The sequence below is a fragment of the Ambystoma mexicanum genome, chromosome 2q, assembly GCF_040938575.1.
Source record: "Ambystoma mexicanum isolate Mex_15411 chromosome 2q, UKY_AmexF1_1, whole genome shotgun sequence".
In the NCBI taxonomy this organism is placed as follows: domain Eukaryota; kingdom Metazoa; phylum Chordata; class Amphibia; order Caudata; family Ambystomatidae; genus Ambystoma; species Ambystoma mexicanum.
The window spans coordinates 87,852,575-87,870,136 of record NC_090924.1 but is presented as its reverse complement, the minus strand read 5'-3'; the positions used below and the strand labels follow the sequence as shown (position 1 = coordinate 87,870,136).

At 47.1% G+C, this 17,562-nt stretch overlaps 1 protein-coding gene across 6 annotated transcripts in view; it reads left to right on the top strand.

Annotated features, from left to right (window-relative positions):
- ABCA3 (ATP binding cassette subfamily A member 3) overlaps positions 1–17,562 on the top strand; it is a 1,774,001-nt gene that overhangs the window by 494,065 nt on the left and 1,262,374 nt on the right. For all 6 annotated transcript variants that reach the window (XM_069646922.1, XM_069646923.1, XM_069646920.1 and 3 more), the window contains 2 exons: positions 14,089–14,344; positions 15,331–15,458. In XM_069646922.1, the coding sequence (XP_069503023.1) occupies positions 14,089–14,344; positions 15,331–15,458 (384 nt within the window). The remainder of the gene's footprint in view (positions 1–14,088; positions 14,345–15,330; positions 15,459–17,562) is intronic.

Here is a 17,562-nt window from a genome sequence, read left to right as displayed (position 1 = left end):
GATCAGGAGGTTGAGGAAGTTTGTGGAACTCATGATCCTAATTGCCGCGGATTGGGCCAGGACGACGTGGTAACAGGACCTTCTGGACATGTCCATCTGCCCTCCAATATGTCTTCCACAATGAGAGGACCTTCTCATGCGAGAGGAGAGTCAGGTTCTCCATCCAGATGTCAAGACTCTCAGCCTTCACGCATGGTTTCTGAGAGGTTGAGATACAAGGTTTGTGACCACCCGGATGGCGTATTGGAGATTTTGCTTTCTGACAGAAGGCCAGCAACAAAGTCCTTGTACCGTTGCCGCTGGAACACATTCTGCAGCTGGTGCAAGGACAAGAATATAGACCCTTTACTATGCAAAACACCAGAGGTGTTATCTTTTCTACTTTACCTAGCCATTCTGGGCCTCCAGGTTGAAACAATTAAAGGCTATTTGGCGGCGCTATCCATCTTTAAGCGCTCGTCTGAGGAATCTTCATATTTTAAGATCCCACTGGTAACACCATTTCTGAAGGGAATCACCAATGTGTTCCCCCCCCCCCCCCATCTCCTTTCCAGGTTCTAGTTTGGGACCTTAATCTGGTGTTAAAATGTCTTGTGTGCACCATGTCAACCTCTACATACTCTTGCGTCCCGTCCTCTTTCCTCCATACTTCATTGGCGTCCCTTCCTAGGGATGGGAGATGAACCTTTTTCACAAGAAAAACCTTCTTCCTCTTTAAATTTAGAGGCGTGCAGGGGTGCGGCCCTGGGTGCATGTGCTGCCCTGACTCCGCCCTCCGGTGCTACACCTTAGTCCCCTTTTCCGTGTTGACGGGAACGGGCCAAATTGACCAGCGCTCCTGGGTTTGGCTTTGGCCATGTAATTCCACGCGCGGATACTTCGTCTCTTCTGTGTTTTTGTCTTTATCATTCAGATACTCGGTCCTCAGCCGTTGCGCTCCTCCCTGGTGCATGTCGACTTCTACAGGGTTCAGCAGGTGTCCATCCTGAGACGGGCTCTTTCCAACTTCAGACCCCCACACCCTCTGCCTGTGTTGCCATAGCCCAGACCACAGCTGGCAAGCTTGTACCACGTGCAGCACGCTTTCTTCGAGGTCTCTGAAGAACAGACTAGCCAGGTGGAGGGAGCTCTTCCAAAGATCGCCTCCAGAGGACCTGAAGTATTTCGTCTATCATCGATCCAGGCCCAATTTAGGGCTGATTGTTTCCAGTGCACCCCGCAAGAGAGACTCCGTCCCAACATCTCGCCCGCGCGGGAGGGACCGCTCAGGTTCCCATACCAGCACGAGTACCGTGGCTACTTCAGCTACTGGCCGGCAGGAGGAGGGATCTTTGGATTCTCCCAGTGACAGTGCTGGGGGACCAGAAGGTTCTTTTACCAGGTCTTCAACCGAGGGGCCACGCCCTAGTACCGGCAACATGTCCAAGGAAGCGCCTAAACACAGCTCAACCGGCATCTCCGCAGAGGGGTGAAATGCCTACCAGGTTACGGCCTGAGGAGCAGGGTAGGCCTCATGATCCATACTGAAGAGTCCTGGACGAGGCTGGGCCGAGTGAGCCAAGCAACACGACGCAGGCACATGGAAGGCAACTCGACAAGATGGCCGCTGTGCCAGACAGTAGGGACGCTCGTCCGATGCCGCACCAAGGAAGGGAGCAGGTGGTGGAACGAGTGTCAAGGTGGGACTGGTGTCAACCAGGTACGTGGCCTACAGCCTATCCATCATTTGTGCAGGGTAGGTTCCGCTGCGTCCGTATGGGCAGGGCATGCAACGGCTCCAGCAGCCGCCCGCTACCCCATCAATATCGCCTACCACCCACTCCAGCCTGTGAGGACAGGTTCTTTGAAAGGTTCCTCTGGCTCATGAAATCTCCTCGAATGGGGGTCATCCTCAGAGACGCCATCAGGGACATGCTCTCACCAATCGCTCTGGTGCCGCAGGCCCCTGTACAGCTTCCGCCGACCGCTCTGGCCCCCCAACCGATAGTGCAGCACGTTCCGTGCCAGCCTCCTTGGCAGCCTCCGGCTCCGGTCCCAACACCTCAGCATGCGGCTCCCAGCACTCCACCACCGGTGATGGACCAACCAGACCCCCAGGTGGACACAGATGAGGAAGAGGACCCCGAGACACTGTCGTCAGCCAGGGCCTTCCACGAACGTCTTGCAGGGCTGGCAGAGTACTTGGGTCATCCTCAACCCGAGGTCGAACAAGCAGCAAAGGGGGTCCTTGCCAAAGTCCTCACGCTACGTCCCACAGCAAGAACAGGGATCCCGACGCAGAAGGACGTTGTCGCCCTGGCCACAAAAGGGCTGGCTCAAGCCCCACTGGGTCCAGCCGGCCAATCGACGCCTGGACGCCAAGTACAGGCAGATGGAGGGGGATACACTCTTGCTGTCGGCCTATCCTCAGCCACACTTCTTGGTGATCACTGCAGCATCACTATACTCCAAGCCTCAGTCATCCTCAGCCTCCTCGTCTGTGGCACTGCTAGGCAAGGAGGAGAATATCTTGGAGGCGTACGGGAAGAAGCTGTATTCCAACGCGTCATTGCATCTTCATCAAGCCAACACGGATGCCATGCTGTCAGCCGTTAACCAGAGGCTGTGGTGGGAAATTGCGGATTTCCTCCCAAAGCTTCCGGCGCAGAGCCAATCACGTTTCAGGGCGGGACTGGCAGAGGCCAAGATGGTGGCACAAGACATCATGGAGTCCACCGTGGCCCACATAGACACCTCTGGCCGGGCCATCTGCATCACCACGGACATGAGAAGAACAGCCTGGCTCCGTGCTACTAAAATTAACCCGGATGTCCAGGAACGCATCTTAAACCTGCCATTCGAAGGGGGTGACCTCTTCCACTACACTACGGACAAGGAGCTGGACAAAAAGAAAAACAGCTCACAAACGGCCAAGTCTTTATCCATCCTTACAAAGACTATGCACGCTCAAAACATACTCAGTCACAGCAGTGCTCAGACAAGAGGCGTACATACGTAGAGTTCCACGGCTTCCAAGAGCGCAGGTCCGGCCAACTGGACCGCTTGCCAACCCAGCAACGATGCAAGCAACAAAAAGGGGGTGGGGTTTAGGGGCTTTTTCCAGTGCCCCTCCTCTGCAACAATCTCAGAGGGAAAGAAGGCATGACCCGCCCCTTCGGGTCCACGTATCTCCAGTGGGGTGGCAGGCTTGCTCTCCATCCACATTTCTGGCACCAGAATTTTGTGAACCCCTGGAGCCTCTCTGTAGTATACATGGGGTACCGCCTATCCATACCAGCTTCTACTCCTCTCTTTTCCCCTCCACTCCCACAGATTGGGGCAACAACTCTTTTGGCGGAGATCCGGTTGCTCATCAAGTGCCAGGCAGTGGAGGAAGTCCCCGCCTCCCAGCAAGGCCTGGGCTCCTACTCCAGGGTTTTCGCCATTCAGAAAAAGAACCAGGCGGGCATGAGAGCTGTGCTGGACCTATCCACCCTCAACCTCTCCCTACCTCTACAAAAATTCAAGATGGTTACGCCAGTTTTAATAGCGGAGACATTGTGCAAGGGAGACTGCATGTGCTCCCTGGATCTGAAGGATGCGTACCTACATGTCCCAATCTGGCAGCTTCATCGTTCTTTTCTACGATTCAGGATCATGGGCTACCATTTCCAATACAAGGTGCTCCCTTTCGGCCTCAACTCGACCCCTAGGGTCTTTATCAGGCTGATGAATACAGTGGTGGCCCTCCTCAGGGCCCAGGGCCTCCACATCTACCCGAAGCTCGACGACTGGCTTGTCAGGGCGACATCTCCGGAAGTGGTGCACCACACTTCGCTCAACCTCAAGAAGTTGCAGCTGCAGCCTATGCAGAGACTGACCTTCTTGGGCCTCATCTGGGACACTTGCTCCGAGAGAATTTTCCCTTCGGAGTACAAGATCACGGCCATCAAGAGGGCCACTACTCACTTTCTCAGCAGAGAGGTGACATTGGCCTGTTGGTACCAACACCTACTGGGTCTCATGGCGGCGTTCCTGTTGGCCGTCCCCCACACGAGACTCAGGATGAGGAGGATACAGCTGCATTTTGCAGCATCATGGAACTAGGAACGGGACTCTCAGGCGGAGATGATCAATGTTCCTGCATCTCTTCACCCGGACCTCACATGGTGGTCCAGGGACTACAACCTGAGGACGGGCCAGCCCTTCCGGCAACCTACCCCTCAGGTCACCATCACCACGGACACCTCTCGAGGGATGAGACGCCACCCTGGACAACCACCTAGTCCATGGCACCTGGACACGGCAGGAGCAGAAGTACCACATCAATTGGCTGGAACTGAAGGCCATATGGCTAGCACTCGGGGCCTTCCTTACAATTATCGGGGGCAAGGCTGTCCTCATTTACACAGACAACTTGACCAGCATGTACTATGTCAACAAGTAAGAGGTACCCGATCCCCCTCCTCTGTGCAGACTAGCAGTCAGCATGTGGGAATGGGCCCTGGAAAATGACATCTACCTCACAGCTGTCCATCTTCCCGGGAGAATCCAACCTGGAGGCGGACAGGCTCAGCAGATTGGGAGCAGACAATTATGAGTGCCAACTACACAACCTTGTGCTGCAGGAGATCTTCAGCAAACGGGGACACCCCCAGGTGGACCTCTTTGCCACCTGGGACATCAAGAAGTTCCAACAGTTTGCCTCCTGACAGGCACAGGGCCCCGGCTCCCTCGGCGACGCATTCCAGATTCAGTGGCACAGCATGACGCATACGCCTTCCCGCCCACACCGCTGATACAGGGGTGATATGCAGGATCAAGGAGTCTCACCACCTCAGCGTCATTCTAATAGCCTCATGGAGGCCAGCCAGACCATGGTTCTCGGAGATGCTCAGCCTCTCAGGCAGTCCACCTATCCACCTTCCAACGGGCCCAGCACATCTTCTGGCGCAGCAGGGGAGCAGTGTCATCGCCCACACTACAGAAACTATCCCTCGCAGCGTGTTTCCTGAGCAGGTCACGCTAAGGCACCTCAGCCTATCCCAGGCTAATCTAGAGATCATACAGGGCACAAGGAGCAAGGCCACCTGGACCCAGTACAAGAGCAAGCAGGCCAGGTTCTGCCACTGGACAGACTCCAAGAATATCGACCCCATGGCATGTACTTTGGACGACGTGCTCTCCTTCTCGGTGCATCTCGCCAACTCAGGCATGCAGGTCGACACTTGCACTTACCTGTCAGCCATCGGGGCCTGCAGGAACTCAAAGGAAGAGGTGTTCTCCTCTTCCAATCCGATATTCAGAAAGCATTTGGCGGGACTCGCCAGACTCCTATCTGCCTATCAAGAGACCACACCCTGTGTTGGATCTCAACATAGTCTTGGGTGCCTCGGCACACAAACCATTCGAGCCAATGGCGTCAGTGGACATTAGGCTGGTCACCATTAAAACGGTTTTATTGGTTGGCCTCACCTCGGCTTGCAGAGTCAGCGAAATCAAGGCGCTGGTCGCCTCAGAACCATATACTACGTTTCACAAGCATAAAGTAGTCCTGCGGACACACCCAGCATTCCTACCCAAGGTGCCTTCTGCTTTCCATCTAAACGAAGAAATAGTGCTACCTACATTTTTTTGTTGTACCAAAGATGAGGCACAGAGAGTTCTGCACTGCCCCGATGTCAGGCGTCCCCTGAAATTCTACTTGCACAGGACCAAGGGATTCCGTAAGTCAGACACTCTGTCACCTTCGGAGGATCAAGACCAGGGTATCAGGCCTCCAAGGCCTCCATAGCCCGGTGGATGGTCTTGGCCATCAAGGAAGCATACGAGGGACAGCATAAGCCACTTCCGGCCAACATGCACACCCACGTGGTCAGAGCCAAGCCACCGCCATCGCAATCCAGCGGCATGTCCCCTGGCAAGTCAGAAGCAGGGCAGCCACCTGGGCCTCCCCTTCGGCTTTCAGCAAGCACTACTGTTTGGATGCCGGCTCTAGATCAGACGCGGCTTTTGGACAGGCGGTTGCTTATGGAGGGTCTCCTCTCCACCCTGGGGCTACACTCAGTTGTAATCGCCAATGCAGTATGGAGGAAAGGGGACAGGACGTAAGAGTAATTATAAGTTACTCCTAGTCCCCTCTCCTCCATACGTCCAACCATCCTCCCCCTAATAAATCTGGTGTCATTAGGCAATAGTAATATATTGTCGACGCGTCTATGGGGACTGAGGTGTGGCGCCAGAGCGCGGAGTCAGGGCAGGGCATGCTCCCAGGACCGCAGCCCTGCGCACCTCTATATTTAAAGGAGAAGAAGGTTTTTCTGGTGAAAAAGGTTCTGTCTCCCGTCCATAGGAAGGGCCGCCCTTGCAGTATGGAGGAAAGCGGACTAAGAGTACGTTAGTCACCACGGTGAGTAACTTATAATTTTATGTCTGTCAAGGTTGCTAATGTCTAAAACCACTTATTTTGTTGGTAGCATTAACTTCAGCCCGTAGAGTGAGTGAATTGCAGGCACTATGATTTAAACCACCCTTTATAATTTTCCACAAGGACAAAGTTGTTCTGAGTGTTAAGCCTTCATTTTTACCTAAAATCATTTCAGATTGTCATGTAGGACAAAAAATTGTATTTACCACTTTCTATCCTCCACCTCATCCAGGCAACGAGGAGGAGAGGTTAGACAGATTGGATCCACATAGAGCTCTAAGCTTCTACATCTCTAGATTATCCAAACTTTGTTTAGATGATCAGCATTGTATAGGCTATACAGGTCACAAACTGGGTCAGGCTGTGACAAAGCAGACCTTATCCAGAAGGATCATTCTAGCAATTTCAGAATGCTACAGGCTGGCGTGCAAAGATCCTCATGAAGGTGTGAGTGCCCATTCCACCAGGGGCATGGCTACCTCTACTTCTCTGCAAAGAGGTTTCCCGAAACATTTGTGAGGCAGCTACGTGGTCTACTATACACATGTTCACAAAGCATTACTGCCTTGATCCTTCCCTCAGTCAGGTTGGAAGCTTTGGAAAAGCTGTCCTCCATTCGGTTAAGGGAAACCATTGAGAACATTCTTATTCCCTCCACCAAAACAAACACTGCTTTGGGAGTCTATCAAAGATGAGGAATACGTGGGAGGACAAAATCCATTCGAAGAACAAGTTACCCACCTCTGATAATGTTTTTTCGACTAGATGTTCCCCCCACGTATTCCTCATCGCCCTCCAAGCCTACCCCAAAGTAGAATTTCCCATGCTAATACATTTTGCCACTTCAAAGCTTAGTATGGTCAAACCCGTGGTTATGCGGTTAGTTCTACTGAAAGAAAAAACAGAACTGAAGCTAATGGGTGCTGCATGGGCTATGTATACCTTTGATGACATCACCCTCGAGACGGAGGCCATCGAGGGACATTGAGTCAACTGCATCGACGCACAAATCCCTCTGACGGAAAAAAATGTCAAAGCAGCTGAAGCTGGATATCGAATATCAAAGATGAGGAATACGTGGGAGGAACATCCAGTCGAAAGAACATTACCTGGGGTAAGTAACTTGTTCATCTTTGTTTTTTGCATGAAGCTGCTTTCTGCTGTCTTTTTGATGTGTGATATGATATGATATGGCATTTGTAACACGCCCATACACAAGTGTGTCAAGGCGCGACGAGGCGGGGGGGGGTGCAAGGGGAGACAGACAACGATCCTACTAGGCCAGGTGTCATTCAGATCGCGCAAGTGCAAGGGTAGGGGGACTGGGAAAAGTGCAAGGGGAAGGGGAGAGGGGAAAGTGCAGTACATGCTTAGTAGAATACAAGATAAATAATAGGGCCAGCTGGTGGCAAGTGCAAGGAAAGTGCAGTATATGGTTAGTAGAATACAAGATAAATAATAGGGCCAGCTGGTGGCAAGTGCAAGGTAAGTGCCGGGAGAAGGGGCTGTAGGATACAGAGACCATCCCGTAGTGCAGGTAGGCAGTGCAGGGAAGAGTGGCTGGGCCAAGGACCGAGATCGGTGAGTGGCCCAGTTGCAGATTCAGTGATTTTAGCAGGGGAGAGAGGTAGAGAAAGCGGAGGCAAAGAGGAAGGTTTTGAGGTGCTTCAGGAACCAGAGATGGTTATCCTCCAGTTTCAGGGAGGCAGGAAGGCCGTTCCAGAGGGAGGCCCCTGCTGCGGAGAGAGATCTACCCCCAGCTCGTTGCTTGGAGAAGCGGCTGACCCTGAGGTAGTTGGAGGTGGATGAGCGAAGAGCTCGAGAATGAAGATATTTAGGAAGAGAGAGTTGAAGGTATTTTGGCCCAAGGCCCCAGAAGGCCTTGTTGACAATGCAGAGGGTTTTGAACTTAATCCTTGCAGCCACTGGGAGCCAGTGTAGTCATTTCAGTCCTGGAGAGATACGGTCCCTGGGCTTGAGGCCAAGGACAAGTCTTGCAGTCCTGTTCTGGATGAGTTGCAAAGGGCGGAGAGTAGAGGCAGGAAGATTTTGGCCCTGGTTTGTTTGTGAAGTGGTTTTGACACGATCTGACATCCATCTTTTCATCATGGCCGCTTTCCTCACGTTATAGTATCTACTGCAGCAAGCTTCCATATAACTGTGCTACCTTGAGTTTCTGCAGTCTTTCCTTTATGACGCCACTTTACTCTCATCTGTTCGCACTTACAGCTTGTCTAACTCTAATTGTGTATGCGGACATCCTTCCACCACTTCAGTGCAAGGGTACATTTGATATGGTTGTCTGCGTGCATAACCTCTCTCATATTTTCGTTGTGGTATTGGGACGATGCCTGGTGCCATGCACAGTCTTCCTGCTTTGCTTCCAGTATGACGGAAGTGAGGGGGCGGGCACTACAGAGGACATCATCTGCTCCTCTACATTGATATATGATATGATATGATAGTTTATTTATATAGAGCCTATACACAATGTGTTTCAAAACGCTTCAAGGCAAGGGAGGGAACAAGGGAAAAAACAATGACATTCTTACAGGCCATGAACAGTAAGGATGTGAATTTAACTGTCGTACTCGGCCTGACGACATATCAGATAGTGCAAGAGCTAAAACATAGATAAGGAAGGGAGGGGGAGAGTGGGAAGGAAATGGAAACAGACAGGCGACTACCGTATTAGGCCTGAGAACATTTCTGGTAGAGCCGGAAAAAAAACAAGAGGTGAGGGACAGGGGTGCAGAAAGGTAGGGGAGGAAGAAAACAAGCGACTATCATATTAGGTCTGACGAAATTTCAGATAGTGCTGGAGGGGTGTTGGGGAGGAAAAAACCAGTAAGGGGAGGGAGGAGGAGACAGACGAGGTTGCTATCATACTAGGTCCAGGGACAATTCTGATAGAGTAAGTGAATAGAAGAAAGTAAGGGGAGGAGATAGGAAAAGGGAGAAGGGAGAGGAGGAGAGAACAAAGAGTTAGCAGTCAAGAGTGGAGAAGCAAGAGGGGGAGAGTGAATACAATGGCAGAAGTTAGTAGTAACACATAATATTGCAAGACAGGATACAAGATGAAGATGGGACAGCATGATTCAGGGCCACCATGAGTACAAGATGCAAAAAAACTTCAGCATGAGAGTTGAGAAAGGGTGACGCAACATTCCTCCCTCTTGTCGAATTTCAAACCACCTTCTCAATCTTCCTCACCTTCTTTTCACACTGTGGCTTTTTTGAGATCCATATCTTTATCAGCCCCCTTAGGTGACCTGCATTCTTTAAATGTTCATCCACACTCCAAGTCATATAGTAGCACTCCCCAGATGGTGGACTGAATACCCAACATCTTACATATTTCTTGTGATTCTTATAGTAATAAAACCTCGCTCCTGGGCGTGCCAAGGGACTTTCTTTATATTTTCATGGGTGGAGCTCTAATTTTGCATGTGTTTTCCAGTTTCAACATTCATAGCTATCATTATCTTCATCCAGATAGCTTTCTTTGCCGTCTTTTGACATTGTCCAGTGATGATTCTCACAATGCAGAATCCCAGCATTACTAACACTAGTATTGCTCCTAGTAGCTTGAAGGCATTTGTCATCCAGGTCAGAATCCAGGAAAGCAAGGACGAAAATCAGTCATCTCCTTCAGGCTCGTCTACTTCTTCCATTTTCATGTGTAAATTTGACAAACTTGTTATTGTCTCTGTCGGGGTTCCATTTTCTCCATCACGGGCAGCTATGTAAGTACAGCAAGAAGGCCCGATCTTGGCGCAAACACCACCTTCATTGCTTTGATCAAGTCCAAGACATACCTGTTCTGGAGGGTCATCAATCAAATTGCCCTTAATTCTTCTCGAATCGCATTGAATCCTTTTATAGTTGTGTTGATTGTCTGTTGCATCTCCCATCTGGTGATTTTGAACCACTTTGCATTCACTGCAGTCTAGAGCCGTGACATAAATATAGATGTAAGTATTATTGCCATTTTCCCAAACAGTTTATGCTCATCTGGAATACTATTGTAAGCTTTTATTGATTTTGCTGAGAAATAGTTCTCTTTTCAGCCGAAAGAGGGCCAGTTACCTTTACTTTCTTTGGTGTGAATCCATTTTCAGAAAGCTGAAGATCACTTTGGCCAATTACTAATGCAGGAACATGTATGATTACTATAGAGCATATTCCTTCCCAATTCTTAGGCAGCTGCTTATGAGGTTTAGATCCACAGGCCCAATAGTGGTCCATCGGCACACCATTTCCTCCATTCATTCCTGGGGCAACAATTATCTGGTTACATTCTTTGTCTCCAATTTTAATCAGTCCTCTATTTCAGAAACATATTGTGGCATTCCTCATTGGTAATATGGATGCACTCCCTGCTTCTTCCTTGACCAATGTTAGTATCTTAGAATACTTAGCCCATGACTTTAGGAATATGTGGTTTACTATTTGCACTATGCTTACTGTTTCCTTCTTCAATAAGTGTGCAATGCAAGATAACCTTCCTTCTTCCCATCCTGGACTGGTGGTTACTCATCCACATACCAGTAATTGAGGTCTCTCCCAGCATCCTGGTACTCCTGGTTTTTCCTGTATGTCTGAACATCCCAGCCTCTTTGTTTCAACAACCTTTATTTGTTCTTCAGTCAGGGATGAATATATAAGCATCTGGCTCTTTCTGCATATCTCTTTTACCATCTTTTGTGTTTTCACATAAGCATCTTCATATGGGAATTGACCTTCTTGATCGCGATCGTAGGGTTGCCACCTTCCTTTGAATTGACCTCTGGTTGTGCACGTTGTTAGATGGCTGAGACACTTTGCATCGTGTTCAGGTATTTCTCTTGAAATGGATGTTCTGGTTGTGCTCATGGCATAATGGATGAGAGAACACACTTAGCAGCTTTCCCCCGATGTTCTCCTCCCCACCTCCTTCCTGTGTTGATACCACATATTATTCTTTAAATGGGCAGAATTATCAAGATATGAGTTTATATCCTCATTATCTTCTGCAGCATCTCTTTGCTCGAACAATTTGTTCAGAAACATTAGGGAAAACATTGTCTGTTCCTTTACTAGGGATAGCCATAGAAGCATCATCACTTAATATTTCATCTGTATTTTTAAGAATCAACTGTCGAAAAGCCATAATAATGAGAGAGAAAAGACAAATCCGTGTACAAAATGACAATATAAGTATTAATCCAAATGAACCTATTGGTCTTCTCATTGGCATAGTACCTCTTATACCATGAAATATTCCTCATTCTCTTTTTCTTTCAATGTGTGTTTCGATCACTTTTTATGGATTTCTTCTCTTTTTACGGCAAATATTGTAGGATAATTGCAATGATAACTCTGAGAATGTTGGGGCCATTTTTAGGATTCCTCAAAAATGTAACCACATCCACTTCTTGTCTTACTAAAGCTGGGTAAGACTGGAGAATATTAGTAAGAAGAGCATGCAAAAATATATGTTATGTTACAATTATAGGCAGCATGAAGTGATATATGTATATACATTGTTGCTTTGTTTCTGGCACATTGTTTCTTTTTCCTAACTAAAATTGTTCTGTAATTGTTGCAATGTTCGCTACCCTTCAGACTTGGGAATGCCTGAAAAGTACAGAAATGTTATTTATTCTGATAAATCTTTAGTTTGGCCCTTGGTAGCCGATCTTGTTGTCATCTGTGAAACTTCTTCTGTTGCTTCAGTCAGCGGTTGCCAGAGGGGTTGGTGTGTCTCCTTTGTAGAGCTTCACGTCATTTAGATGCAGCCAGGCCCTTCTATTTTTCATTTTGACAGCTGTGGGTGTAACCTCCTCTAATATGTACAGGTTGGGCAGCCTTCCTCAATATTATTCGACCCTTCCCTCTGCTGCTTGATTTGTTGAGAAATGAAAGTAACACTAGTGGTCATACTTGTCAAATAATCATGCATCTCATCACCTAAATCCTTCCCTGCGCTGTGGGCATCAGTTTCTATTCTAGTGGGGGGAGCAAGGGATACTCTCATGCAGCGTCCAGTCACCAACTCATGGGGAGTCATGTGGTGATCTGAACCAGGCTGATTTCTCAGTGCGAACAAAGCAAGACGTAGACAATGCAGCCACCCCTTGTTCAGAGTCCTATTCAATTCACCTTGAGAAGTCTGTTTAATCGTGTTTTATGCATAATAGAAGCACTATCTGTTCTAAAAACTCATTTACAAAATGCAGGCCATTGTCGGACACACCCCATCTAGGGAACACTTTAGGCACAAGGAACTTGGCAGCGTATGAAGTATCAGGGTGTGTGTGCATGGACCTGCCTCAATCCTTTTGGAAAAGGGACAAACTACCGCTAACATGTACCTGTATCCATTGCATACTTGCAACTTATCCACATAATATATACGTAAATGCTGAAAAGGACCATTAGGCCTTGGGATTGCTCAGCTTACTGTCCTTAAGGTGTGTCCTTCTGTGAACTTCTTGCATACAATGCAGTTCACAATAAACTGTGCCACATGTTCTAATAAATTTGGTGAGAACCAATCTTCTCAGATTGTTACAGCAAGACTCTCTTGTGTTCGCTGGGTAGTGAAGCTGCTCCAGTGCCACTTTTAATAATGCTAGAGGCATAACTGGCTTTCCACTGCTCAACTGACCCCCCAACACATGGGATAAAGGAAACTTAATAGAGAAAAGGCGAGCAGAAGGTGGGACAGGAAGGAGAGAAAAAACTGTCTAGTGGATACAATTTTAAACCAGAAAATCTGGGTTCTAATACCAGCTTCACCACTTGAACAAAATTGTGAGATTGCCGTTAAAATGGTTTATCTCCCATTGCTTCTGTTTGTCTGCCAATGTGGAGTTCTTAAAAACCATTAATACAAATGGCTTTATTAAACACAGAAAATTGGTGATGAGAAAAGTGATGGTGCCACTCGTTAAACGTCATACTTCCAGACAAAATCATCTAAACTCTATTCCAGGCTTCACCACTTCCCAAATATGGGCATACTTAAAAATAAGCTGAACACCAATGTAATGTACTAGATACAATATCAAATATTTGAGAGGAGCAAAAAGTGTCTGATGCAGCGTAGCAGCTAAGTTGCTGACTACGGAACTATCTAAGTGTTCTGTTATGTTGCTTGGCATTTATATAAGCGCTGGTAGGTTGAACGCCCCCGGGAACCGTAGTTCAAGTCAGTAGAGAGTTGTCATATGGTGCATGGGTGCACCGGATATGTGTGCAGCTGGTGTAGTTGTTGGATGATAGCTGCTTCCTAGCCATAGGTGTGGTGCGGTGTGGTGCTGAGGAAATCAATTGGAAGTGTTCAGTCTGGTGGGTGGATACCCAGACTGGGTTCTGGCTGTGTTAGGCCTGAGGAACGCATATGCGAACAGCTAGCCGGAATGTGCTCAGCTAGCTGCGTTTTATTAGGGTGATGAGGTGTTCATGGGGTTGTTTGTATGTGAACAGCAAGGCCGAATTATCAGGGGTATAGCTGTGTTCTAGTTGAATGATGGTGTATAGAAGAGTAAGCGTAGTGGCATAGTATTATTAGATTAAAGTGGTTATATTGATTCTCCCCGTTCACGAGGTGTTGTTGAGAGCACAATAAGAGTTGTTTATACATTACCGCTGTACACGGAACAGCTTCATTCACTGGTCTAATTTTTCTCCTACAGAAGCGTCAAATCTTGGTCACCATTGTCGAGATCTCTCTGCCATTGCTCTTAGCTGCTATACTCATTGCCCTGCGCCAGAGAGTTGAGTCTGAGAATCACCCTAATGCCACTTCATACCCTAGTGAGATGATCAATGTTTTGCCTACGTTCTTTCACAAGAATGAGCAATGGGAGCTGGCATACGTCCCTTCCAACAGCAGCACAGTGACCGAGATTGTTACCAGGGTTGAGAAATCTCTTCTTGTCCAGCTTAAAGGTGAGTTGTAATATTGTTGTTCACTATAAACCTTGTGAAATCACATATACATATTGGTCAAACTGTTACTGTGTCACTGATGCTCTGGTACTATTCATGCTGATTAGTCATATGATTAAAGTGAAGCAGTGAGAAAATGTCTCCACCATACATTCTCTCCCTCCTTTGTCTCACCCACTGTTCCCCGTCTGTGTATTCTTTGTGTATTTGTGTTTCTCCATCCTCTGTGTTCTCTGTTTTTCTCCAGCCATCTCCTTCACTTTTCCTTTGCAAGTCTCTTCTTTTTTACATCTATTACCCACTATTCCCTTATCTCTGTTTCTTTCCCTTTATTCTGCATGATTCTGTATGGTCTCTTGCACAAATACACCCTCTCTTACCTCCCTATTTCATTCAACTACTTTGAGTAATTTCTGCATGTGCAAGTCTATTTTTGATGAGTTGTCTATTCAGCTTCAATTTTTTACAGGGTTAATTGGTAGATAACGGCTCTCTAAATTATTTTCCTCATAGCTAATTCAAGTGGTGTTGGAAGGGAAGCATTTAAGAGGGGAGATTGGGGAGTGTTTGCAGGAAGAGTTGGTTGAGAGGCTGCATTGTCAGCTCTTGTTAGTACTAATGGAGAGCTCCTCCCTGCAGCCTTTGTCAACTTACTTGTGGTGCCCTGTATCACTTGCTTTGCTAAACATTCTCTCCTACTCCTTCTCTGTCTAAAACCTCTCTTACTCATCAGCCCCCTACTCTTATAGTGGTTGATTGAAAGGGACAAATCGCAGCATTTGACTGAAAGTTAATAGTTGATTTCTACAACTGGTGGGGCACTGGGAGTGAGTGAAGCACACAGAATTTAGGTGGCATCCTATAGACGCATCACCTTCCGATAACCGTGCACCTTGCCTAAGCTGAAGATAGATTAAACCGTTTTTAATGCTCATTCCTTGATTGTTGACTGGTACATGTTCACCATTTTTTATTTTCTTCTCCAGCTCGAGGATTTCCCACTGAAAAAGATTTTGACAACTACATCAAGTCTGACAACCATTCCGATAAAGTCTTGGCTGCTCTTGTTTTCGATCACAATTTCAGCCACAAAGATGAACCGCTGCCTCTCCAGGTAAGAATATGCTGGGAATGATCATTGCACAAGGGCATTACTGACAGAACGTCCAGCAGTACACTACCCAGAGCTCATGCTGCTGTGCTGGGCTAGGATATGAAGGACAGGAACTTCTATTGTACAGCACTCACCAGCACAAAGCTGTGGTACAGGGCATGAAACATCTCCAGGGTATAAAGCACACCACCATCCACTACAGAACAAATGCCCTTAAAGCCATGCAGATGTTCAGGCAGTAGAACATAGCCACAATATAAACAAATAACACACCAGTAGATTCATTCTCCCTAACATTAGAAACTAACCTTGGCCTAGCCTGTATGTCTGCTGATCATGCCCTATTGGCAGCAGCTTGCTTCCACAAATTGGTGATGGGGGAATAATGGCTAAAAAGAAGATTCATGTACAGCGCGCTTTGGAATCGGACAGCCTCCCCATAGTTTTAATAATGGAAGGAAATCAAGTCTTCTGTAGTTTCTAAAGACTTTATTTTCTCTGAAATATTTTTGTTCTGGTTCGGTGGCCTATAGTACCTCCAGACACTTAGATCTGTGACTGCGCGCTGTATAAATATTTTTACTTGTTCACTCCCGCATGGTGATGTGCATCTTGCTAGTCCAATTTACTTACTTTGCAATTGCATGGTCTCGAATGGCCTGGACAATTGAACTTAAACATTGGAGAACTAGATTAATTGCAATGCTGTCTTGCTGTGAATTTTCTGTTGTCAAACAGTCAAGACCACCTCTTTTGCGTATTCCATTTCATCCAGTGGTTTCAAATATCTCATCTGTTAAAGACAACTCCATGTCAAGCTGTGGGGGGGGGGGGGGGGATACGTGATTTCATTTGTAGTTATATGGCATTGGTCTCTTCTCAAGTAGCTAATTTCCTATAGATAGCTAAAAATAACGCTGCACTATGGTCTGTGAGGAGTCAGGAAAGAAACTCAGTCACAAGGGGTTTATATTTCTGGTCAAAGACTTTTACTAAAATAAAAGGGATTGGGCAATTGCCTCTGTAGCTGCACTAGAAGAGTTTCCCTACCTAAAACCAAAACTAAGGATCTGTCAGTGGTCAGAGTGTCCAAAACAAAAAGTCCTGTGTTCAAAGTTTCATTCTGACCCAGACATTCTAACAAATTAAGTCTAAAGTAGAAAGGGAAAATGTCCTTGGCCGTGGGTGATGTATAAATGTTACAGAGAAAATGCATAGCTCAAACATAAAAAGTTCCAAAGGATAGAGTTTCTTGCTCCAGAGGGTTATTCCCTCCCCTGGATTTCTCTTCACTCTGGTTTTCTTCAGAATTATCAGTTTCTTGAGTATCAATGTGGCTGGCCACAAAAGAACTTGACTCTTGGACTTTGTCGTGTTAGGATACTTTGTGTACTTTTCTGACAGCTTTCTTTTCCCCTTTGCATATATTTCTTCTGCCTTTTCCTGATGTGCTTTGTTTAGGATTTTTTGAATCAGTCTTTTTTTACACTTAGTTCAACTTAATGCTTGATATGCCATCCTAGCAGGGCTTTCTCATAAAGACATACATTCTCATTAACATCCACCTGGTATACTCTCCTGAAATTAAGATTGGATAAGCAGGAGCTAAATGCAGCTCCTGGGTATCCAGCTGTAACCAGTGACCAGGAGCTGCCACCGAGGTACCAGGAGCTAGTTTGTAGCATTCTGCAAATGTAACTTCTGCATAAGATGCAAACATATCATTGTGTCCTTTAATTTATGACCCCTTATGTTTTAAATGGTGTATAGATGTGTCCTCATGTTTATTTTTAAATGGTTCCAAATAAACACAGTTACATTCACATGGGTGTGTTTGTTCGGCATTCGTTGGTCTGGGGAGCCAAAAGTAGCTCCTGGTAGCTGTTGCTGTCAAGCTAACCAGGCGCTTCCAGGCTACAAGCAGGAGCCAAATAGCCCCCAGCTCTCCTCAATTGTGAACCCTGCAACTTGTATTTGCCTGGTATACTGTCCTACCAGGGCCTTCTTACATACAGACTTCTTTATATTTTCAAACTGCCTGGTATAATCTCCTGCCAGGGCCTTTATTACATAGGCTCTTTCTTGCACCTTCAAACACAACTTC